The 26355-nt window shown below is 42.2% G+C and overlaps 1 protein-coding gene across 2 annotated transcripts in view; it reads left to right on the top strand.

Moving 5' to 3' along the window:
• Window positions 1-26355, top strand: part of JMY (junction mediating and regulatory protein, p53 cofactor) — a 134973-nt gene that overhangs the window by 29219 nt on the left and 79399 nt on the right. For both annotated transcript variants that reach the window (XR_005600510.1, XM_039544878.1), the window contains exons 3-4: window positions 14888-15038; window positions 24483-24652. Coding sequence is in view for 1 of the 2 variants with exons in the window: in XM_039544878.1 (XP_039400812.1) it covers window positions 14888-15038; window positions 24483-24652 (321 nt within the window). In the remaining variant the exon portion in view is untranslated. The remainder of the gene's footprint in view (window positions 1-14887; window positions 15039-24482; window positions 24653-26355) is intronic.

Raw genomic sequence — 26355 nt, 5'->3', positions numbered from 1 at the left:
TGAAGTCATTAAACATTTTTATAGATATATTCTGTTAAACTTTTAGAAAATCTTATATTGTCTTCATGTAGCAATTAATGAGCCAAAAATGTTAATCACGAGACAGGTAGTTTCATCATCACACTTGGTTGGAAATATTCTGCACTTTTGATAAAGTGTGAAGAGCCTTTTCTGGCTCTAGACATGTACTGTAGGTATAGGAGCCAAAATGGAGTCTTTTAGTTGAATCTGTATAGTGAGTATGTTTTCTTGTCTCATTATGATTCCTTCCATACATTTATCAGTAGTACTCGGTGGCTTCAGGTTTTTTGTAAAAGAGGGGAGGTTGGGGGAACGATTACAGAGCGTCCAAAAAGAACTTCTTATTTTGACTTATTACTGTGCCTAAAACTAAAATAACTTTCAGGAACTCTAGTAGTCTGAAGACAACTCAGTGAGTTAGTATATAGGTTCTTCTTAAATTACATATTTTCCTTTCCTGTTGGATAAATTTTAAAGAACAGAGAATTCTGGTGCAGAGCTCAGAATTCTTATACAGTTAGAGATCATCAACATTATAGTTAATAAAAGCCTCTTTCAGTACAAGATAAATATTCCCCATTTTACTTAACTCTTTAGTGTACAGGAAAAGGTGAACTCTTTTTCTTTTGCTAATCAAAAAAAGAAACACTAATGCTTCATTGAGGGGGAAACTTTAATTGATGTTTTAACAAAAATCATTGTTAGAAGTGAAATAAAAATGACATACAAAAGGTGATATTTTATTTTATAAACTTCAGAGACTTGGCAGACTGTTTGCAACTACTGGATTGGAGAACTTGAGTGGTACATAGTTGAGTCTAATGAGGTGTATGTATGTTAAGATCTTTTCCTAATTTGGAAAACTTTGAGTATGCAAGTTGGTCAGCTGGACTTGTGACAGAGAAAGATGCCATCTCTTGTTTTATTTTCATGGGTGGAAAGAAAGCAGTACTTGTATCTATGATGACAAATTTTGTTAATCTTAGTAGCTAGGGTAGAAGACTTGGTTTATAAATTAAACTTGTTGGCAATAAAGTTATTTACGCTAACTCTCACAGCATATGGAGTTCTAGAAGGCTTAGGGTACGTCCACACTACCCGCCGATCCGGCGGGTAGTGATCTATCTATCAGGGATTGATTTATTGCGTCTCATCTAGATGTGATAAATCGATCCCCGCCGCGCTCCCCGTCGACTCCGGAACTCCACCAGGGTGAGAGGTGGAAGCGGAGTCGACGAGGGAGCCGCGGCCATCGATCCTGTGCTGTGAGGACGGGAGGTAAGTCGAAATAAGATACGTCGACTTCAGCTATGCTATTCTCGTAGCTGAAGTTCCGTATCTTACATCGACACCCCTCCCCCCACCCCCCAGTGTAGACCAGCCCTTAGAAGTGGAACAAAACTCCACTGGGTTGCTATAGCTTCTTGGAGATCCTTCTCAGGCTCAGTAGAACACTCAACATCTGAATGCCAGTAGCAGCTATGGGCACACAGTACAAGTACTACAACAGTTTGTCTAAAGAAAATGGATGAAAGAGGAAAAATAATAACGTCAGCTTGCATGGAACCCAGCTTCTTCAGTCAAGCATGCCTACAGAATAATTGTACTAAATGTTAAAGTTTAAAAGAATTTAAAAATCATATTTTTATCAGGATATCAAGTGTAACTACAAGTGGTACAGCTAGTGACACTTGCAATTATGGTTGCCCCACACTGTCCATTAAAAGATCCTGTTTTCAGTTGCTTATAGCTTTATAAATTTAAACTGTTTGGGCTGAACCCTTCAATACTGGGTGTTTTGCCTTGAGCTGAATTTTTTTTTTTTTTTTTTTAAGTTCAGATAAAACAGTTGAGCTCTTTCAGGGAATGAGACTAGGAACAAAATGTTTTGCCTTTAATTTTTCAGCTCATGCCCCAGTGCTTTGGAGCAAGGGCTTGAAATTTGGCTAGGAGGTTGCCCTGGTGTTCAGGGATGTAAATTTTGCAGTTGCTGTGAAAATTTGGTGAAATTTTGAAGCCTTGGTAAAAATGTTAGTTCACACATGCTCAATAGAGACTTATTAGATTTGGGTAGCTAAATACTTTAGTGATTCCATCTGCACTGATAATGCTCTGTCCCTTCACAGCACCTAGCTGCAATTGCTGGTACATGTAACGTCTCCACAGCGTGACTGAGCATGATCCATCCCAGGTCTGTAGAGGCTGAGCAGAATTTTTCCTGCAATTGCATGTTCCAGCTTCTGTGGCACAAGGCATAAAAACTGAACAGGCATATTCTCTTCTGTGATTTCAATGCATTCCCTGTTAGTGCCCAGGCAAGAGGCACTAGAAAAATGTATTGCTTTAGCTATACCAGTATAGTTAGAGCAGTACAACCCTTCATAGGGTGCACGCAGTTATAAAACTTACATTGGTAAAGCTAGTCCCATTAGTGAAGGGGAATAGCATGAGTGAGACTCTTAGTCTCTAGACTCCTAGTCTCTATGGGTACGTCTACACTACGGGACTATTCCGAATTTGCATAAACCGGTTTTGTAAAACAGATTTTATAAAATCGAGTGTGCGCGGCCACACTAAACACATTAAATCCGTGGTGTGCGTCCACGGTCCGAGGCTAGCGTCGATTTCTGGAGCATTGCACTGTGGGTAGCTACTCCGTAGCTATCCCATAGTTCCCGCAGCCTCCCCCGCCCCTTTGAATTTCCGGGTTGAGATCCCAGTGCCTGATGCGGCAAAAATCATTGTCGCGGGTGGTTCTGGGTAAATGTCGTCAGTCACTCCTTCCTCTGGGAAAGCAACGGCAGACAAGCATTTCATGCCTTTTTTCCCTGGATTGCCCTGGAAGATGCCATAGCATGGCAATCATGGAGCCTGTTTAGCCTTTTGTGACTGTCACCGTATGTGTACTAGATGCCGCTCACAGAGGCGATTCAGCAGCGCTACACAGCAGCATGCTTTTGCTTTTGCATGATAGCAGAGATGGTTATCAGCCATATTGTACCATCTACCATACCATAAATTGGTAATAAGATGATCGTGGCTACCAGTCCTTTTGCACTGTTCCATTTGCTGCTGTCATAAGTGCCCCTGGCTGCTCTTAGCCAGGGGCGCAAAAGCCAAAATTGGGAATGACTCCCTGAGTCAATCCCTCCTTTTTGGTATCTAAAAATAGAATCAGTCCTGCCTAGAATATGGGCAAGTGTACTAGAGAACCACTGTATCATAGAACCAAAGAGCACAGCTGCTCTGTGTCAGATCCTGCAGAAATTATGAGCTGTATTCTATTCACAGGGGGTGCTCCTGCAACAACCCCACCTGTTGATTCCGTTCTTCCCTCAGCCTTCCTGGGCTACCGTAGCATTGTCCCCCCACTTGTGTGATGAAGTAATAAAGAATGCAGGAATAAGACACAGTGATTTGTTAGTGAGATATGAGTGGAAGGCAGCCTCCAGCTGCTATGATAGTCCAGACAGGACAGTAAGGAGTGTGTAGGAGAGGAGCCCAGCATCCCTCTGCTAGTTCAGGGGCACTTGAATCTTTTCTTTACACATGAAGGGTGGGGGCTGATGGAGCTCAGCCCCCTGTTGCTATGACGACGATGGTTATCAGCCATATTGCACCATCTACCAGGAAAAATTAGGACCAGGCGCCCTTGATCGACCTAACAGATCCTGGTCATCATGGTTACCAGTCCTTTTGCACTGCCCCATGTGCCAGTAGGCTGATGATGAGGACGGATACCACTCGTATTGTACCATCAGTCAGCCATAGTGTGGGGGGAGCAAGGATGTTGGTGTTGAGTGCTGCACCATCGCGTCTATCTGCAGCATTCAGTAAAGATAGGGTGACATGTAAAAGAGTCAAGAGAGGATTGTTTTCCCTTTCACTTCTGGGGATGGGTGCGGGGGTGCGTAAATTGCCAAGCTATGCCCTGACCCACCGCGGACACTGTTTTTGACCCTAGAAGCATTTGGAGCTCAGCCAAGAATGCAAATGCTTTTCAGAGACTGCAGGAACTGTGGGATAGCTTGAGTCCTCCAGTCCATGAGCGTCCATTTGATTCTTTGGCTTTCTACGCTTTGTCACGCAGCAGTGCGCTGAGTCCCTGCTATGGCATCTGTCTGGAGATATTTAAAAAATGATTTTGAATGTCGTCTTCTGTAACGGAGCGCTGATAGAACAGATTTGCCTGCCCTTACAGCGATCACTGATTAACTGCATCACCACCCGTGCTGATCAGAGCTCCACGCTGGGTAAACAGGAAATATTCAAAAGTTCGCGGGGCTTTTCCTGTCTACCTGGCCACTGCATCCGAGTTCAGAATGCTGTCCAGAGCGGTCACTGGTGCACTGTGGGATACCGCCCGGAGGCCAATACCGTCAATCAGCGGCCACACTAACCCTAATCCGATATGGTAATACCGATACTAGCGTTACTCCTCTCGTTAGGGAGGAGTACAGAAACCGGTTTAAAGAGCCATTAAAATTGATATAAGGTGCCTCCTAGTGTGGACGGTTGTGGCGTTAAATCGGTTTTACGCTCCTAAAACCGGTTTAAACGCGTAGTGTAGACCAGGCTTATGATAATACAAATAATAGCTATACTGGTATAAATCACTCCCATATATACATTCACTTAGTGATTTTTACTGGTAATAATTTAGCCCTCTAAGGAATAGTTACCCTGGTAAATTTTTATGCATATACCGGGTCTGAGAGAGGTGGGGAGAGTGGGGGATGCAGGGTGTGGTGGAGATGGGGCGGTTAGGAGTAGGATCTGAGCAGAGTAATAGGTAGAAGATGGGTGGGAGGGAAAGGAGGGAAGAGAACATGAGTATGGGCTGGGGATGAGAAATGAGAGGCAGGAGACAAGGAAGGATAGGAATGGTGGGGTGAGGAGGAGATGGGGCAGAAGCTGGGGTTAGGGGGTGCTCATAATGGTTGCAGCTCTCATTAAGATAATGACTGTAACAAAATTGCATGCATCAGTGTTTCAACTTGTCACCTGCAGGGGTCAGGAAGGAAATTTTTCCCCCAATGCAAAATTGGCTTTATATGTTGTGTGTGTGTGTGTGTGTGGGGGGGGGGGGGTTCTTTTTTCTTTCTCTGAAGCATCAGAGAATTCAGCCACAGTTGGAGATGGAATGGTGGACAAGAGGGACCAGTGCTCCGAGTGGGTCCAGAGACTCTTTTCTTTCTAGATGCCTGGCTGATATGTTTTACTCATGTGTTCAGGGTCCAACTGGGACCAGATTTAGTGTCAAAAGAATCTCCCCTGGGTCAGATTGGCAGGGACCTCTATGGTTTTTTCCACCTTCCTTTGTAGATGTGGGTGGGTGAGTGGCTTGGGGTTTGCCTGCTCGAATCATTTGGACATATCCCACCTAGACAGTTCCTTGCCATTGGAGGGGCCTTGGGCATTGATGGCACCTTGGTCTATCCTGTTTTCTGTGTCACTGGCACAGTTTAATCTCCTGAGAATTGAAATGTGTTGGTCTAACTCGGGGGTCGGCAACCTTTCAGAAGTGGTGTGCCGAGTCTTCATTTATTCACTCTAATTTAAGGTTTCACGTGCCAGTAATACATTCTAACGTTTTTAGAAGGTCTCTTTCTATAAGTCTATAATATATAACTAAACTATTGTTGTATGTAAAGTAAATAAGGTTTTAAAAATGTTTAAGAAGCTTCTTTTAAAATTAAATTAAAATGCAGAGCCCCCAGACTGGTGGCTAGGACAGGGGCAGTGTGAGTGCCACTGAAAATCAGTTCGCATGCTGCCTTTGGCACACGTGCCAGAGGTTGCCTACTCCAGGTCTAACTAAAGTCTGTGGGCTTAATGTACAGGTGTCTGGGTAAAATTTAATGGCCTCTTATATGCCAGAGATAAGACTAGATGATATGATGGCTCCTTTTGGCCTTAAACTCTATAAAACATTAAAAGAATATTAAGGCAGCAAAGTCAAAAGTTAGTAAACTCTGGAATTAAGGCCGCCTGTGCAATATTAATTTGGCTCCTTTGTGTGTATTATGATAGTCTTTAATTACATGATGATACATTTTTTGCCACAAGACTGCTGCCTTATTCAGTGCATAAGATGGGTGGTGTTCTGGGTATGCATTGGAGTTGTGTAATGGAAGAGGTGGTTGTCTGTTTGACTCAGCCTCATTTGTTCTTTTAACATAGTCTTTTTGGGTGTAATGAGGTTCAATCAGTGAATTGTAGTGTTAATTTCACAAATGCATTTGCCTGGAACAGGTATGTTTCATACAGCTCACCAAAACTGAAAATTTGGATAAGTCACCATGGCTAACAACCTTGCTCTTGTATTTTAATTACAAGTGGTTATCTTAATTTGTACGCTTCATGCTACTGTACCTAGCATGGTGCTCCTTAGCATTCTAAGGAAACAGAGTATTCTTGGGAGTTGGACCAGCAAGTGTAAAGCACACTTTTTTTTTTTTAAATATTCTTGAGAATCTGTGCTCTTCTGAAACAACAAAACATTCTGAATGCATGACATCAAGTTTCATTAGCCTAGAGATTTAGATTTTTCAAAAACAAATCATGCCAAGCCAACCTAATTTCCTTCTTTGACAGGGTTACCAGCCTAGTGGAAAGAGAGAAAGCAGAAGACATGATATATCTTGATTTTAGTAAGATCCCACCTTTTTGTTCTGGGTTATTGTGTGCTTCAATTATGGACAGTGGTTTGCTACCATGGTAATAGGCACTTTGGGATTGATCCAGACACCGTTTACTTCAGTGAGAGTCTAATGTGAAGTAAAAATTGAAAGGCGTGGCTACACTAGGGAGTTTATGGTGGCACAGCTGCATCATGGCAGCTGTGCCACCGTAAACTCTCTAGTATAGCCACTTCAAGCCAACGAATGGCTTCACTACTTCAGCCCCCGCGAGTAGCTATGTCAGTGGGAGAAGCTCTCGCACTGACATAGTGCTGTCCACACTGGTGCTTATGTTGGTGTAACTTATGTCATTGAGGGTGTGGCTTATTCACACCCCTGAATGACATGTCCTTGGGGTACAATCTAGAACTGTGACACCTCTGTGCCCCCTTAGTTCTCCCCCCTGAGCTGTCTTACAATGCTGTGCTAGTGACAAGCAGCAAAACCCCTCCAGGTGCTGTGATCAGTCAGCCAACAATATGCAGGGACATACCCAGCTAAGTTGCATGAATGCTATATAAACCATTCATGAATTATACAGAGAGAGACACCAGCAAATCTCCCCAGGCCCCAGCCTTGCACCCCAGTGATGTCCCATCTGACACTGCTCAAGACCTTCTCATGAACAGTGCAAGCTTATTAATTAGTTTGCCACTTCATCAAAGGACAGTGGACATGCACCTGCCGTTGTAATCTGAGCAGATTCCCCTAGGCCCTCAAAAAATTGCCGCCCCCCCTCCCCTGCCAGCTCACCTCTGCTCCCCCGCGGTAAGCCTGGGAGGGAGAGGGAGAAGGGGAGTTGTGGCACGCTTGAGGGATGGCAGCGGTGGAGTGGGAGATGAGCTGGGGCAGGAAGCGGTTCCCTCCCCCCCCCCCAAGTGTCACTCCCTGCGCCCGCTGGCCTTAACTCACCTTTGCTCCGCCTCCTCCGATTGTGCGGCTACTCGCTTCTCCCTCCCTCCCTCCCAGCGCTTTCGCGCAGTAAACCTGGGAGGGAGGGAGGAGAAAAGGAGTTGTGGCATGCTCAGGGAATGGCAGCGGTGGAGCGGAGGCGAGCTGGGGCGGGGAGCGGTTCCTGCTCGTCCCCCCCCCCCCCCGATTACTCCCCGTGCCCACGGGCCCCAGCTCACCTCTGCTCTGCCTCCTCCAAGCGCACTGCTACTCGCTTCTCCCTCCCTCCCAGCACTTTTGCGCAGCAAGCCTGGGAGGGAGGTGGAATGAGAGAAGCACAGCGCGCCTGGGGGAGGAAGCGGGCCAGGAATTTGGGGAAGGGGCGGAGTTGGGGAGGGGTCACGAGCAAATTTGCTGCTCTAGGCCTAGGCCTTGTTGGCCTAGGCGATAATACGCCACTGGAGAGCGTGACAATTACCTCCCCTGTCTGATGTACAACACTCCTGTTAATACACCACAGAATATTAGCCTTTTTTGCAACTGCATCACATTGTTGACATATTGAATTTGTGATTCACTATTATCCCTGGCTCCCTTTCAGAAGTACTACTGCCTAGCTAGTTAGTCCCAATTTTGTAGGTTGTGCATTTGGTTTTTACTTCAGACCAATTCTCTAATATGTCAAGGTCGTTTTGAATTCTGATCCTGTATCCTAAAATGCTTGCAACCCTGCCCAGCTTGGTGTCATCTGTAGATTTTATAAGCATACTCTCCACTCCCCTGTCTAAGTCATGAATAAAAATACTGAATAGTACCAGACCCAGTACTGATCCCTGTAGCATCTCCTAGATACGTAACTCACACACCTTCTGGGTGTGGTGTTCTATCCCATCTGGTGGCACCAAGACCACTTAGAGAGGGAAAGATTAATGAGTCTGCTTTACAGCCTTAGCTAACAGCAGTTGGCTTTTTAGCTCATGCAGTACAGGCTCATGTACTAAGTTCCAGATGCCCCAAGTTCTATTCCGCCCGCCGGCGACTGGAGTCTGTCAGCATTACAAGTGGGGGCTTGTCCCGGATTTCAACCGGGAAGTCTCTCTGAAGCTCGGGATGTGCTTCCTCAGCTAAGGGAAGTATGTAACCCCCAGACCTCCTGGGTGTGGTGTTCTGTCCCATCTAGTTGCACCGAGACCACTGAGAGAGAGAGAAAGAGATTAATGAGTCTGCTCTACAGTCTTAGCCAACAGTTGCAGCTTTTAGCTCATGCAGTAGAGGCTCATGCACTAAGCTCCAGAGGTCCTAGGTTCGATTCTGCCCGCCAACGACCGGGGTCTGTCAGTGTTACAAATACACCTTCCGAGTTTGAAAGCAAACCATTGATAACTACTCCTTGAATACAGCTTTTCCAACCAGTTGTGCACCCACCTTCTAGTAAGTTCATCTAGACCATCTTTCCCTAGCTTGCTTCTTAGAATGTCGTGTGGGGTTGTGTGAAAAGCCTTACTAAAATCAAGATATATCATGTTTTTTGCTTCCTCTCTTTCCACGAGGCTGGTAATCCTGTCAAAGGAAGAAATTAGGTTGGTTTGGCATGATTTGGTTTTGGAAAATCTAACCCTTTATCCTCTAGGTGCTTGTTGATTGTTTAATTTTGTTCCAGTTTCTTTCCAGTATTGAAGTCAGCCTGACTTCGTTGTTAATTTCCTGGGTCGTCTTTGTCCCCCTTTTTAAAAAATAGGTACAGTTCTGAGATTGCTTTAGCTAGTTCCTTGTGTAACCTAGGATGATTTTTTCCACTGGACCCTGCTAACTGTAATTCATCTAAGTATTCATTAACTTATTATTAGCCAGTTATTCTCTCCCCTCTTCCCCCCCCCCTTGTTAATATTAGTTGTTTTGAGTATCTGGTCAACAGTAACCTTTTTAGTGAAGACTGAAGCAAAATAGGTATTAAACATTTCAGCCTTCTTGATTTCATCAGTTATTTGCTCTTCTTCCCTGCTAAGTAGAAGGACTGACACTTCGCGTCATCTTTCTTGTGCTCCTAATGTATTTAAATAACCCCTTCAGATTGCCTTTTATGTCATTTCCTAAGCATTTTGTGCCTGAGCCTTTCTGATTTGTGCTACATGTTTTGTGCTGTGCTTCTGTACACCACAGTAGCAATTTATCTATTGCTTTTTCTGTAGGATACCTTTTTGACTTTTCATGTGATTCATGGCTCCATCAGGAGCTCCTTATTACCTCTTACTATTCTTCCTATCTTTCTTCACATTGGGATAGTATGCAGTTATGCCTTTTATATTAGCTCTTTGAGAAACTGCTAGCCCTCCTGAACTCCTGTTTCCCTTAATTTTTCTTCCCATGGAACCTCACTTACCAATTCTGAGTATTATAGTCTGTTCTTTTTGAAGTCCATTGTCCTTATTCCGCAGCTGATGTCCTTTTACTGAGAATAATGAAATCTAACATTTTATGATCACTTTACCCAAGTTGTCTTCTAACTTCAGATTTGCTACCCTCCTAAATTTCCACTACATGCATCCGATGAAGTGGGTATTCACCCACGAAAGCTCATGCTCCAAAACGTCTGTTAGTCTATAAGGTGCCACAAGACTCTTTGCTGCTTTTACAGATCCAAACTAAAACGGCTACCCCTCTGATAGTTGACTACCCTCCTTGTTGGTCAGAATCAAGTCTAAAATGGCTGTCCCCATACTTACTTCCTCCACTTTCTGAAACAAAAAGTTGTTCTCAACACATTCTAGGAATTTATAATTACCTGTCAATTCAATTTAGGAAAATGAGAACACTGTTATAATTAAAAGTGGTACTGTATATTTAAAAACACTGCACTTAATGAAAATGTATGTGATTAAACTACCTTCAGTAGCAATTGTGAATTCAGATGAATGTGGTTTTTTAAGCATAACTTTGTAAATGTGCCCAGATTGAGGGCTAACATGAAAAATATGAGAACTTGAAATTCACTTACAGTTCATTTTGCTTATTAGTTATTTCTGAAGCTGCGGAATTGATAATTGTTCTTTGTGTTGTGCTTCTGTTTTTAAACTACTGTAAATAATGTCTAATTTAATTAGCTTGACAACTTAACTGATCAAGGCCTAAAGAGTTTTCTGATGGCGAACTATACTAATGTTTAAAGTTACAACTGTTTGGGTATTAATGTGACTGTTAAAAGGACAGATATCTTTTGAAAACAGCTTTGTTTTGTTGAAACTTCAGATTTTTACTAAAAGCTACCATATAGTATGAAATGATATTAAACTTCACTAAACCTTTTCTCTCATTTTAATGTGAGGGTGACTAAGAATATGTAGCCTGAAAAGAAAGTAGATAAGATGTTAACAGAGAAGGGGACTTTAAAAGACTCTCTCCAAACATACTCTAGAAAATGTCCTCCACATATTGGAATGAAAAACTCTTTAGGCCCCAATCCTGCAATACAGTCAATGTGAATGGACTTCCATCTTCATGGAGTTGCATTGAAGTTAATGAGGCGCTGTGTGGGCAAAGGAGTCCCAATTGCTCGGAGATGGTTGCAGGAACAAAATAGTAAGTTTCTTATCCTCATGGTTGCAGAGAAAAGCCTGAAAATGTCTATTTTGAAGCCCACATGGAGAGATTGTGAAACAGCAATATTCAGATAACACCCAGCTCTACCTCCCTCTTCTCATCGTATGGAAACAACCTAATGTCACAGCCCTGTAGTGGCTTGGCTGAGAACAGCAAGTAGATGAAAAACAGTTGGCTAAAGTTGAATCCTGAGCAGGCCAAGGTGGTGATAGTGGGGAAAAAGAAACACTTTGGAAAACTCCCAACCTCTATAATAGTACCCCCAGTTGAAGGTATCTGCCCTAAGATCATGTAAGAAAAATACAGCTACATAATACCTAGAGAAACTAGTAAAAAGCGAAAAAAAATAATAAAAATGAGCTTATGTGAAATTTACCTGTTCCAGGCAAATGTCTTTTCAGAATGACTTCAACATATTCATTTTTCATATATTCCAAGGCCAGAAAAGATCCTTATGATCATCTGGTCTGACATCCTGTATAGCACAGGCCATAGAGCTTTTCCAAAATAATACCTGGAGCATATCTTTTAGGAAAACATCCAGTCTTGCTTTCAAAATGGTCATTGATGAATCCACCACAACTCTTGGTAAATTGTTCCAATGATTAATTGCCCTTATTGTTAAAAACGTACACCTTTATTTCCAGTCTAAATTAGTCTAATTTCAATTTCCACCCATTATTGTGTTGTTCCTTTCTGTGCTACATTGAAGATGCCATTATTAAATATATGTTCCCCATATAGGTACTTGCAGACTGGTAAGGTCACCATTTAACATTCTCTTTGTTAAGCTAAATAGATTGAGCTACTTGAGTCTGTCACTACAAGGCATGCTTTCTAATACTTTAATCATTCTCATGGCTCTTCTCTGAATCCTCTCTAATTTATCAACAGCCTTCTTGAATTGTGGACACCAGAACTGGATGCAGTATTCTAATAGTGGTTTCACCAGTGCCAAATACAGAGGTAAAATAACCCCTGTACTCCTACTCAAGATTCGCCTGCTTATGCATCCCGGGATTGCATTAGCACTTTTGGCCACAGTGTCACCCTGGAAGCTCATCTTCAGCTGATTATCCGCTACCATATCCAAATCTTTTTCAGAATCACTGCTTCCCAGGATAGAGTCCCTCATCTTCTAAGTATGGCCTACCTTCTTTGCCCACGTCTGATCTAAATGGAAATGTATACATCTGGGAACAAACTACAGCCTGCGGGCCACATCTGGCCTGCGGGACCATCCTGCCTGGCCCCTGAGCTCCCGGCTGGGAGCCTAGTCCCCGGCTCCTCCCCCGCTGTCCCCCCTCCCCACAGCCACACGGCCATGCTCTGGCCCACCACTTCCGCTGGGCAGCGTGGGGAGCGCAGCTGGCTCTGCTCGGGTGTCACGGCTGCGAGCTCCTGCTGCTGGTAAGGGGGTGGGGGGTTGGGTAAGGGATCGGAGGGTCCTGGGGGGCAGTCAGGGAGGAGGGGGGGTGGTTGGATGGGGTGGAGGTTCTGGGGGGCAGTCAGGGGATGGGGGAACAGGGCCAGATGGGATTGAACAAGGAAGACAGGGCCCCTTCATGCTTCGCCACCATTCCAGAGGACATGTTTCCATGCTATTGATTTACATTACTCTCCCTTTATTTCTTTTATTGGGGCCCCTACCTGCCACACCATTATCTTGTCTGGGGTGAATGTCAGACTGACAGGCCTATAATTACCCAGGTCACCCCATTTACCCTTTTAAAAAATTGGCACAACATTAGCTTTCTTCCAGTCTTCAGGAACTTCCCCAGTGCTCCAAATGATCTCTCATGACACGGGGAACTGGTGTGGTATAACAAATTCAACCAGTGAAATATGCTGTGATCATTTTACTGTTTAAATCATCCAGTCTGTCATTCTGATTAACAAAGTTTGTATGCAAGTGAATGTTTAAGTTCTGAATTATACTTTTTATATTCTTTTCTTTATCTCGAAGGATCCTAAAATGCTTTAAAAATGTAAATCTAGAGTTCATAAGCTTTTGGGTAAAGGGGTGTGCTGAGCTGGGATTTGAATGAAGAGAAGGTGGCGATATAGTGGACTGAGGCAATGAGGAATATAGGAAGATACAGCAGAACCCTGTTTATCTGATCTAATTGGGATGGGGCCCAGATCGGATAATCAAAAATCCAGATAAACCAGAGAATGGGAAAGTGCAATGCTGCAGTGCCATCTAGTGGCCACAGGAGAGATCGCACCTGTGTGCGCTGGTAGTATGGTTAACACAGAGAGCCGGCTAGTGGAGGGTTGGATAAATGGAGTTCTACTGTATACAGAAAAAGGCACATTGAGTGAGAAGGAATACAGACAGGGGCACATTGTGTGACCAGGATAGAGTGAAGGGGCAAGGGAGAGGATGAAAGATGTTGAGCAGAGTTTGTGTTTGAAATAAAATTGAGCAAGGTATTGAGGGCAAAGAAAAGTGACTTAACTGTTAGGGAAAGATAAGAGGAAGCAATCCAATGTTTATTTGAATCTCTCGATTGAATGGAATAAGGTGCTTTTATGCTTCTGCTGCTGCTATTTCTTTCCCAGCAGCAGTGAGAAACTTACATGATCCTAGTCAATTTCCCCCTGTGCTTTTGCTGTGGCAATATCAGCAGAGGCTGCTCCCCTACTGCTGCTGTGGGGCACTATGGTATAGTCAAGTCTTGCTCCAAATTAATGACTTTTAATGAAAGGTTGCATGTGAAAATAACACAGCAGGGCACAGATTATCCAACAAGTTCTTGAAATGTATTGGAGACAGTTTTTTTTATTTCAGAAGGTGGAGAAAGCTACTGGGAGGAGGCTGTTCTAGATTTGATTTTGACAAATAGGGAGGAACTGGTTGAGACTTTGAAAGTGGAAGGCAGCTTGGGAGAAAGTAATCATGAAAATAGTTGAGTTCATGATTCTAAGGAATGGTAGGAAGGAGAACAGCACAATAAAGACAATGGATTTCAAGAAGGTAGACTTTAGCAAACTCTGAATTGGTAGGTAAATCCCATGGGAAGCAAGTCTAAGGGGAAAAACAATTGAAGACAGTTGGCAGTTTTTCAAAGAGACATTATTAAGGGACAAGACCAATCTATCCCAATGCGTAAGAAAGATAGGAAGTATGGCAAGAGACACCACCCTGGCTTAACTAGGAGATCTTCAGTGATCTAAAACTGAAAAAAGAGTCCTACAAAAAGTGGAAACTCGGTCAAATTTCAAAGGATGAATATAAATAAATAACACAAGTATGCAGGGACAAAATTAGAAAAGCCAAGGCAGGCAATGAGATCAAACTAGTTAGGGACATAAAAGAAAGAAGAAAACATTCTACAAATTCATTAGAAGCAAGAGGAAGACCAAAGACTGCAAACCTTCGTTGGGACTATAGCCTGCCTGGTTGAAGCATTTAAGCTATTTTGATTTGTTGAAGGTGGCATTGGTGCAATGTAGTATGGCTTATTTGTTTACCTATTTTTTGTTTTGAGTTTCTGTCTTCACAGTAAGAATGTTAGTAAGGCCCTACACTTGTCCTTTTTCAGCATAAATGAGCATTTTAAAGGTTTTTTTCTTCATGTTTTAATCCATTGATTAATTCATTGATTTTTATCCACCCAGGTTGACTGCAACTAGCTGCCGTTGACAAAATTTAATTTGTTGATGTTAATGATGGACTGATTTATTTTCAGATCTCCATAGAGAATGATTACCTAGGCCCCAGGAGGATTGAGAGCCTACAAAAAGAAGATGCGGATTGGCAGCGGAAAGCCCACATGGCTGTCCTTTCTATTCAGGATCTTACTGTTAAGTACTTCGAAATAACAGCCAAAGCACAGAAAGGTAACCATTTTCCACTGTCTTAATTTTTTTCACATAAAGGTTATTTGAAATCTAAGTTGAATTTTAATAGTTCCTTTTTTTAAGAAAGGGGAAAAACGCGATCCGAGAAAGTATAGGCCTGTTAGTTTGATCCTAGTTCTATGCAAGGTCTTGGAACAAATTTTGCAAGAGAAAGTAGTTAAGGATATAGATGTTAATGGTAATTGGATAAAATACAACATGGCTTTACAAAAGGTAGATTGTGCAAGATCAACCTGCTCTCCTTTTTTGAGAAGATAATTTCCGTTGTCTAAAAAAATCAGTTAAGTAGATCTAATCTACCTGGATTTCACTAAGGCATTTGATAAGGTTCCACATGGGAAAATATTTGTTAAATTGGAGTAGATGGGGATTAGGATGAAAATTGAAAGGTGGACAAGGAATTGGTTAAAGGGGTCATACTGAAAGGTGAATTGTCAGGCTGGAGGGAGGTTACTAGTGGGGCTCCTCAGGGATCGGTCTTAGGACCAATCTTATTTAAAATTTTTATTACTGGCACAGAAAGTGGGAATGTGCTAATAAAATGTGCAGATGAGACAAAGTGGGGAGGTATTGCCAATATAGAGGAGGACTGGAATATCATACAAGAAGATCTGGATGCCCTTGTAAACTGGAGTAATAGAAATGGGATAATATTTAATAGAGCAAAGTGCAAGGTAATGCATGTAGGGACTAACATACCCAGCTTATAGCAAAAATTCTTCTTGTATCAGTTGGGAGTGACAGAGGAGGAGAAAGATTTGGGTGTATTGGTTGATCACAGGATGACTATGGACCCGTCAGTGTGATGTGGCTGTGGAAAAGGCTAATGTAGTCCTAGGATGCATCAGGCGAGATATTTCCAATAGAGACAGGGAAGTGTTAGTACCACTGTGCAAGGCACTTGTGTGACCTCATCTGGAATACTGTGTGCAATTCTGGTTTAAGAAAGATGAATTCAGATTGGAACAGGTGCAGAGAAGGGCTACTAGGATTATCCTAGGCCTGGTCTACACTACGCGTTTAAACCGGTTTTAGGAGCGTAAAACCGATTTAACGCCACAACCGTCCACACTAGGAGGCACCTTATATCGATTTTAATGGCTCTTTAAACCGGTTTCTGTACTCCTCCCTAACGAGAGGAGTAGCGCTAGTATCGGTATTACCATATCGGATTAGGGTTAGTGTGGCCGCTGATCGACGGTATTGGCCTCCGGGCGGTATCCCACAGTGCACCACTGACCGCTCTGGACAGCAATCTGAACTCGGATGCAGTGGCCAGGTAGACAGGAAAAGCCCCGCGAACTTTTGAATATTTCCTGTTTGCCCAGCGTGGAGCTCCGATCAGCACGGGTGGTGATGCAGTTAAAAATCAAAATAAAGAAAGAGCTCCAGCATGGACGATGCGGACGTGATCGCTGTAAGGGCAGGCAAAACTGTTCTATCAGCGCTCCGTTACAGAAGACGAAATTCAAAATCATTTTTTAAATATCTCCAGACAGACGCCATAGCAGGGACTCAGCGCACTGCTGCGTGGCAAGCGTAACGGAAAGCCAAAGAATCAAATGGACGCTCATGGACTGGAGGACTCAAGCTATCCCACAGTTCCTGCAGTCTCTGAAAAGCATTTGCATGCTTGGCTGAGCTCCAAATGCTTCTAGGGTCAAAAACAGTGTCCGCGGTGGGTCAGGGCATAGCTAGGCAATTTACGCACCCCCCCCACCCACCCCCAGAAGTGAAAGGGAAAACAATCCTGTCTTGACTCTTTTACATGTCACCCTATCTTTACTGAATGCTGCAGATAGACGCGATGGTGCAGCACTCAACACCAACATCCTTGCTCCCCCCACACTATGGCTGACTGATGGTACAATAGGACTGCTACCCGTCCTCATCATCAGCCTGTTGGCACATGGGGCAGTGCAAAAGGACTGGTAACCATACCAACTTGCTTGGGACAGGTCGGTCAAGGTCGCCTGGTCCTAATTTTTCCTGGTAGATGGTGCAGTATGGCTGATATCCATCATCGTCATAGCAACAGGGGGCTGAGCTCCATCAGCCCCCACCCTTCATGTGTAAAGAAAAGATTCAAGTGCCCCTGAACTAGCAGAGGGATGCACTCCTTACTGTCCTGTCTGGACTATCATAGCAGCTGGAGGCTGCCTTCACTAACAAGTCACTGTGTCTTATTCCTGCATTCTTTATTACTTCATCACACAAGTGGGGGGACAATTCTACGGTAGCCCATGAAGGCTGGGGGAAGAATGAAATGAACAGGTGGGGTTGTTGCAGGAGCACCCCCTGTGAATAGCATACAGCTCATAATTTCTGCAGGATCTGACACAGAGCAGCTGTGCTCTCTGGTTCTCTGATACAGTGGTTCTCTAGTACACTTGCCCATATTCTAGGCAAGACTGATTCTATTTTTAGATACCAAAAAGGAGGGATTGACTCAGGGAGTCATTCCCAATTTTGGCTTTTGCGCCCCTGGCTAAGAGCAGCCAGGGGCACTTATGACAGCAGCAAATGGAACAGTGCAAAAGGACTGGTAGCCATGCTCATCTTTTTACCAATTTATGGATTGGTATATGGTGCAGTATGGCTGGTAACCATCTCTGCTGTCATGCAAAAGCAAAAGCATGCTGCTGTGTAGCGCTGCTGAATCGCCCTTGTCAGCGGCATCTAGTACACATACGGTGACAGTCACAAAAGGCAAAACAGGCTCCATGATTGCCATGCTATGGCATCTGCCAGGGCAATCCAGGGAAAAAAGGCGCGAAATGCTTGTCTGCCGTTGCTTTCCCAGAGGAAGGAGTGACTGACGACATTTACCCAGAACCACCCGTGACAATGATTTTTGCCCCATCAGGCACTGGGATCTCAACCCGGAAATGCCAAGGGGCGGGGGAGGCTGCGGGAACTATGGGATAGCTACGGGATAGCTACCCACAGTGCAACGCTCCAGAAATCGGCGCTAGCCTCGGACCGTGGACGCACACCACCGATTTAATGTGTTTAGTGTGGCCGCGCGCACTCGATTTTATAAAATCTGTTTTACAAAACCGGTTTATGCAAATTCAGAATAGTCCCGTAGTGTAGACGTACCCCTAGCAATGGAAAAACCTACCTTATGAGAGGAGACTCAAAGAGATGGGTTTGTTGAGCTTAACCAAAAGAAGCCTGAGGGGGGATCTGATTGCTCTCTCTAAATATTTCAGAGGGATAAATATCAAGCTCCAGCATGGACACAAGAACAAATGGATATAAGCTGGCCATCAACAAATTTAGGCTTGAAATTAGATGAAGGTTTCTAACCATCAGAGGAGTGAAGTTCTGGAACAGCTCTTCCATAGAGAGCAGCGGGGGCAAAATACCTAACTGGCTTCAAGAGTGAGCTTGATAAGTTTATGGAGGGATGTTATGATGAAACTGCCCACAACAGCATGTAGCCAATCTTTGACTGATAGCAAAAAATGTTGCCAATGGCCAGTAACAGGACACTAGATGGAGAGGGCTCTCAGTTACTACACCAAAATCTTTCCCAGATGTCTGGCTGGTAGGTGTTGCCGACATGTTCAGGGTCTAACCGAACACCATATTTGGGGTTGGGAAGGAATTATCCACTGGGTTAGATTGGCAGAGACACTGGGAGTTTTTCATCTTCCTCTACCGCATTGGGCATGGGTCACTTGCAAGTTTAAACTAGAGTAAATGGTGGATTCTCTGTAACTTGACATCTTTAAATCATGATTTGAGGATTTCAGTAACTCAGCCAGAGATTAGGTGTCTATTAAAGGAGTGGGTCGGTGAGGTTCTGTTGCCTGCAACATGCAGGAGGTCAGACTAGAATAATTTATCACAATGGTCCCTTCTGACCTTTAAAGTCTGTGATTCTGTGTTGTTGGCTTTTCTTTTCCCTAAGAGGAAACTGGAGCTTTCTTTTTTCCTTTCATCCTGTTTCTGCCTGTCCATCTCTCTCTTCAATTGGTGGTCCTTCTCAAACACCCATAATAGCAAACAAAAACGCCCCCTCAATGCAATTGTGTTTGTGCTTCTCCACAGCAGCACTTTTTGTGATTAGGCACCCCCCATGTAGACTAGAATTCCTGCAGGATTTTCTTTTTTCAGGCAGGTGGCAACCATAATATCAATTTTATCTGACTCAGCATTTCTTGTTCCTTTTCTCATCAGTTAGACCTTACATAACTGTAACTATCTTGCTACACTACTCAGAGAATATTTTACTCAGGTTCATCTGCAAAAGGTATCTGCTAGTTGAAAGTCTGCCCTGATGTAACTGAGGCCTTTTCTATACTAGAAAATGCACCAGTTTAGCAAAATCAATTTAAAAGTCACTCTAGTTAAACCCTAATGTAGACTTGCTTAAATTGGTCTAACCCAGGGGTAGGCAACCTATGGCACGCGAGCTGATTTTCAGTGGCACTCACACTGCCTGGGTTCTGGCCACCGGTCTGGGGAGCTCTGAATTTTAATTTAATTTTAAATGAAGCTTCTTAAACATTTTGAAACCTTATACAATAGTTTAGTTATATATTATAGACTTATAGAAAGAGAACTTCTAAAAATGTTAAAATGTATTACTGGCACGCAGAACCTTAAATTAGAGTGAATAAATGTAGACTCGGCACACCACTTCTGAAAGGTTGCTGACCCCTGGTCTACCCTTCCTTGTATTGATTTAGCTTAAGTCAGTATCTTACCAATGCAAGCTACATTGATTTAAGCAAGGGTTAAACTTGTTTAACTACAGTGAATTTTTAAAAACATTATTTAGTTAAGTGTGCTGTGAAGTATAGACAAGACTTTAAGTCAGAAAAATGTTTTCCTGTGACTTATTTACCATCAATGTAGGTGAAGTAGCTAGAATGGTCCCTTGAAAAAATGTGTCAACTACTTATGTTAAACAATCTGTTTCACCTTGTATTTAGTTGTGACACTCTGAATAGGTTTCCCAGGCCTTAAGAAGAGCTCTGTGTAAGCTCAAAAGCTTGTCTCTCTCACCAGCAGAAGGTGATCCAATAAAAGATGTTACCTCACCCACCTTGTCTTCAATATCCTGGGACTGACATAGTTACAACACTGCATCAATCCATCCCTCTGTCTCTTGTCTTATATTTAGATTGTCAGGTCTTTGGGGCAGCTCTTTTTGTTCATATTTGTACAGTGCCTGCCACAATGTGGTCCTCATGTATGATTAGGGTGCTATGGTAATTCTAAGAATAATAAAAATAAGGACAGATTTTGTTACTGAGTGAGGAAGCAAGGTGTGAGTAACCATATTACTAGTTTGCCATTCAACAGCTATCCCTTACTGAGGGTACCACTGCTTTAAACACCTGGGCCCAGATTTAGGCCTAAATTCCTTTGAGGATTGGGGGTCTGGAGACTGAATGCTTCATCTGTGGACTCCTGAATTTCAGTGAGTTTTGCTTAGCAGAAGTGTTCAAATAATATCATGTAATTGCCCTGCATGGTTTAAATCAGTGAATGGCTTATCTGTCTCAGCCCAAGTAGTGGTTGGTGCTCAAGATAAGTGAGTTCTAATCTTGATCAGGCAAGGGACTTCTGCTATCCTGGAAGGTTCCTGAAGAAGTTCTGCTTCATCTGGTTATGTCCAGGTCTTCCTGTACTCTGTATGGTTAACTTGAACCTAATTCTTTGGCAAGGAACTTGGATTTTCCAACAGCTTCAACTTTTAAAATAAAATGTTTTGTTACGTTAAATACCCAATCAGTACAATATTCATTGTGGTGTTAAAATTTAATATTAAAGTGTAATTTTGTTGCCCCATAATTCTTAGTTTTCTTAGTGCTGCAGATTTGTACTGAACACACAACTGCACTGTAGAAGTTGTCAAGGGAGGCTTTGGTAGGTAGAAGGTGACATTTGGGACACTTAGCAGTTGGGAACATATGGGAGGCAGTTTAGAATTACAGGCTAAACACATCAGCTGGATATTTCTGTTAAATCAGGGGCCTCAACCTGGAGGTCATAAATAAATATCAGGAAGTTGCAATTATATTGCCTCTCACATATTACTATTTGGGAGGAAGTTGGGAAGGGGGCAGGTGGTGGTTGCCTCTGGAGATAGTTTGCACCATTGTGCTTAAATGATTAGCAGTGAAATAATATTGGCATTTAGATTGCCACTATAAGGGCTCAAAGATAACATTCAATAGGTAAATGTGGAAGCTCACACTTACTTTAAAGATATTATTCAGGCTGTTTGCAGACTTGAGTCTTTATCATTCAGTTTACATTTAGAAAGTTTTCTTTGCAACCAGTTAAGCTAAAACGTAGGGCCCTGGAGGTGGTATAGATATGTAGGATTGGAAGGGACCTTGTAGGTCATTAGTCCAGTCTCCTGAACTGAAACAGGACAAAGTATTATTTAGATCAGAGGTTTCTATACTTTTCTTATTGTGTACCCACTTCCAGATCAACCAGCTGCCTGCGTACCCCAGTGATGCTGTGTATATGAAAGGTGACCATTTATATCACTGTTGTTACCACTGTTAAACAATTTCCATAAATCTGGTACAAAGTATGGCATATAAAACTTCAATGGAAAAGTTATGATTTGCTAAGTATGATTATCTTCTTTATATGCATATCATGTTTGTATCTGAAGTTATGAATATTGGCTATGTACTTGTATCTTAAACATGTATTGTATTCCTGGATGACTACCACCAGATAGCTGTCTAGCCCTAATGTAAACCTATGTCGGAGATTGTCAAATTGCGACTTGTGAGCTGCATGTGGCTCCTTTTACAGTTAAAATGCGGCTCGCAGCCCCCACCCCCTTCTCTGCCTACCAGACTGGGGCAGGGAGCTGAGGGTTTCAGCCCCATGGGAGATGCCGCCTGGGGTTGGGGCTTCAGCAGGAGTGGGGCAGAAGCCCCGAGCCCCAGCGGGCACCTCCCATGTGGCTGAAGCCCTAAGACACGCCCCCACCCCACCGCAGGGCTGAAGATTATCGCTCGGAGGTCAGTAAGTTTGGCCCATTAAAATCACTCCACTCTCTGATATGGCCCATTGAAGAAACTCATCCCGCTCAGTAGGTCTTCCTGTGGATGCCTCAGACAGCAAGGAGCCACCCCTTGTGATTCAGCAAAACATATAGGGACATGTGATATGTTCATGTGACCCTGGACTCCATCTTGGGCCAGTAATTTTCCATACATAGGGGCTGTGGGCTTTGTTTGGGACAGTAAATTTCCATGCACAAGGCAAAGAATAGAAAAGACACATGAGACAACTCGATTTTTCTTCTTTCCTGCTATAATTCTCTGGACTGTGGATTTACAACTACAGTAAAAGGAGCATCTTGAACTATGGACTGAGGCCTTCCAATCTTTTGAAAGTTACCAGAGACTTTTGCAAGCCAGCAGTCTATTCCATCACTGCTACAAACCCGATATAAGGACTTTGCAATCATTTTTGTATGTATACGATCTAGTAACCATTTATATCTCTCCTTTTATTAATAAATCTTTCATTAGTTTACTAAAGATTGTCTGAAAACCTTCTATGGGCCATCTTAATTATCACTTCAAAAAGTTTTTTTTTCCTCCTACTGATGATAGCTCATCTCAATTGATTAGACTCTTCCTGTTGGTATGCATACTTCCACCTTTTCACGTTCTCTGTATGTATAAATATCTCCTGTCTGTGTGTTCCATTCTATGCATCCGAAGAAGTGAGCTGCAGCTCACGAAAGCTCATGCTAAAATAAATTTGTTAGTCTTTAAGGTGCCACAAGTACTCCTGTTCTTTTTGCAGATACAGACTAACACGGCTGCTACTTTGAAATCTGAAAACATGATATTTGAGTAAGCTTTGAGATACATATTGACCTGGGGGTAAGTGTCTGATCCTTTGGGATTAGTAAGAACCTCACATATGGTGAACTGGGTTTTCAATAACTTCTTACTATATTAGACTTGGCTGTTTGGATGGGAGCCAAGGGCTGGAATGCCTAAAGGGGACTGTGTTTTGGCTTCTGGTTCACCAGTGTGGTACTGCAGAAGCTGTTTTATTACTAGTGTGGTGAATCTAATTATAGAATAAACCACCAGCTTTGGGGATTGCCTGCCCTATTTCTTGCAGTCTGCCCTGAGTGTGGCATTCTCAGTGTGATCCATCCCAGGCACTTGGTCACACCCACTTGCAGATCTGCCAGCTGCCCCATTATCCCTACCCTTCTCTGCACTGATACTTTGTGTTTTCTTCTTAACAATACCTATCTTTAGCCATTTGTCCATATTTCACTGTTACGTGCAGATATAGTTATAGTGTTATAACAACCAAAAAAAAGCCCCTGACTAAGTTTTGAGCTCAGTTAGACTGGACAACTTTTAAGAGTGGTACCCATGTTAGTCTGTATCAGTTGTTTTTGTTTAGACCGAACAGTTGCTGGGCAACTGAACCCAGGCTGTACGGTGATTGGAGGTGAGGGGTCTCTGTATATCTGTGTTCTCATTGGTATATCTTGAAGTAAATTAACTACCGTATTTTATGTAACAAATTCCCACAGAGTTTTAAAGCTTTAAGGTTAGGCTATTAGGAAAATGCAGTAAATAAAATAATAAATCCACTGTTACATAATTTCTCCTGCAGACCCCCCAGAAATGTCTGGGGGAGGGGGCATTCCAGGAGGTTTGCATACCAAAGTTTGGGAGCCCCTGATGTAGATCATCCCTGACACGTTTGTCTAATGTGTTTTTAAAAATCTCCAGAGACTGAGATTCCATAACATCCTTATGTAATTTGTTCCAGTGCTTAACTACCCTTACAGTTGAGAAGTTTTTCCTAATGTCTAACTTAAATTTCCCTTGCTGCAATTTAAGCCCTTGTCTTCTGAGGATAAGGAGAACAATTTATCATCCTCTTCTTTATAACAACCTTTTATGTACTTGAAAACTGTTATGTCCCTCCCAGTTCAGATTTAGTTCAGGTAAGTATGTTTTACACTGTTGTTCTTGTTGTTTATTTTAAAGGCTTAGCTTCTCCGTCAGTGGGTGTTTTTTGTGGCTGCAGAACTGTGGAGTACTATGATATACCTCGAAACTTTACATTGGCAAGTGCCTCAAACAAAGGAAACAGAAATTTGAAACAAACTAGGTTTCTAAAATTTTACTAAATTTCAAACTGTCTGCAGTGGTCAGAAGCAGAAGTATAATGGAGAATGATAGTTCTGGGGAGATTGTGTAGTTGCAGAAATCATGCATCATGTTTAAGCTCCTGGAAACTTATTTTCATAATAGCTATTACTATTGCAGAAATTGTTGATGTGTTTATAGGAATTGTGATAGCGCTAACAAATTGTATATGAAATTTAACAGCACATCAAATTTCATGTATTTTATCTGTATTAACGAGAGCTCTGTTTTTCTTTTACAGCTGTGTATGATCGAATGCGAGCAGATCAGAAAAGGTTTGGTAAGGCAGCATGGGCAGCAGCAGTAGAACGTATGGAAAAGTTGCAGTATGCAGTTTCTAAGGAGACTCTGCAGCTGATGAGAGCTAAAGAAATCTGTTTGGAGCAGAAGAAACATGCACTGAAAGAAGAGGTAATTTCTCATACAAATCTATTTAAAATTAAAAATATTGTGAATTAATTCTGAGTTTAATTTTCTTAAAGATTTTTATGTAAACCTTTATAAGGCTATTTACAAAAAAATCTCTAATTTTTTACCATTTCAAACTGAGATTCTGTCATCAGTCTTGTTGGGCAGATGACAGCCAGTTGCAATGTAGATTTTGTATTTGTATCATTTTCCTTCCATATTTTCCAGTACCCTGTGTTGTCTCCTTCATTGTACAGTTTAATAAGCAGTCTAGAAACTCTCTGACATGTTTTAGTAATCCTAAAATTACTAACAATCTTAGTGGAGCAAATAGAATGGACGTGCAGAGGGGGTGGAGTAGGATCAGAAATCTCCTAGTTATAATCTCAGCGCATCATTGTTCCAAAGAGCTTTTGGAGGCCTGAGAGCAGTATTGGATCTACAGTGGATCAATGTACATCAACATCTGAGATCCAGAAAAAGATGACAGTCTATCCCCTCCCCACAACAAAAACAGCCCACCAAAAATCACTATCTATGAGGAGTGGGGGTGGAGGGTATGGTAGCATATTTGGTGAAAGCTGCAGAAGCAAGAAGCTTTGTTTTACATTTTCATTGTCCTCTTTTTTTTTTTTTTTAATTTATAGCATATAGGGCAATGAAATGTGGAAAAAAATTCTTGCTCCTTCAGCTTTCATGAAGGATGTTACTTTGTTTTTATGATGTTTGTATGTGTCAATTTTTACTATAAATGACTAGAATGCTACTGAATTTCCAATTTGCTACAACTATGGATATGTAAACCTGCCTCTTTCTCTCTCGAGAAATATTTAAGCCTGTTTCACTAGCCAAAATGATTCCTGAATCATATAAATTATTAATATGTGCACAAACAGAATCTCTTCTGACATTGATTTCAACACGGAATTTTCCATGTGAACCAAATCTCTATATTGTAAAATCATATTATCACTTTTATCACAAATTAGCACATTAAAAAGATGAGTATAAAGTAGCATCGTTTGGATGCTGTTCATATGTTGGAAAGTGCAACAAACTGCTCATTGGTCTTAAATACTTATGCCTGATTTATTTTTGGCAAATTCAAAATTTTCTCCTCAGTTTTTGAATCCTTGCACTTAAACGTGCTTCTTATTGGCTTCTTATTGTGTGCTTTATCCACAAAACTTATGATTGTTTCTGAAGCCCCATGGTGTAATCATGGCATTATTACATGATCAGCCAGGACCAGTTTGCTGCTTCCTTACTGTGATGAAAACAGTCATACACTATATCTATACTCTCTCTTTCTCTCTATATATGCATATGAACTAGGGAATAGGTTGAGTAATGAATATAGCCCTTACATGCAACTTCTAAAGTTATTTATTTGTAACTGTCTGTTGTATTCAGGGAATAGTAGGATAGTTAGCATGTAACTGACTAATTCCTGTAAATCTCTATGGATAACTAAAAATGGTTGCTTAAGGGATAGTGTCTTAACGTTTTAGAAGTTGTGATTTGAAATCCTCTTAAGGATGTTGTCCTTATAATATTTCTATCAACTTTTTCATCATAATGATGCATTCTGTTCACTCTTCTTAAACTAAATTATAACAAAACTGTATATTGGCTTTTCCTATATACAAGTTGAAAAAAGAGCACTCCAACTCCACAAAGATATCTGTTGAAAAAGCCATTTTAGA

The sequence above is a fragment of the Mauremys reevesii genome, linkage group 6 (genome assembly GCF_016161935.1).
Source record: "Mauremys reevesii isolate NIE-2019 linkage group 6, ASM1616193v1, whole genome shotgun sequence".
NCBI classification, from domain to species: domain Eukaryota; kingdom Metazoa; phylum Chordata; order Testudines; family Geoemydidae; genus Mauremys; species Mauremys reevesii.
This window is presented reverse-complemented; position numbering and strand designations above follow the sequence as displayed.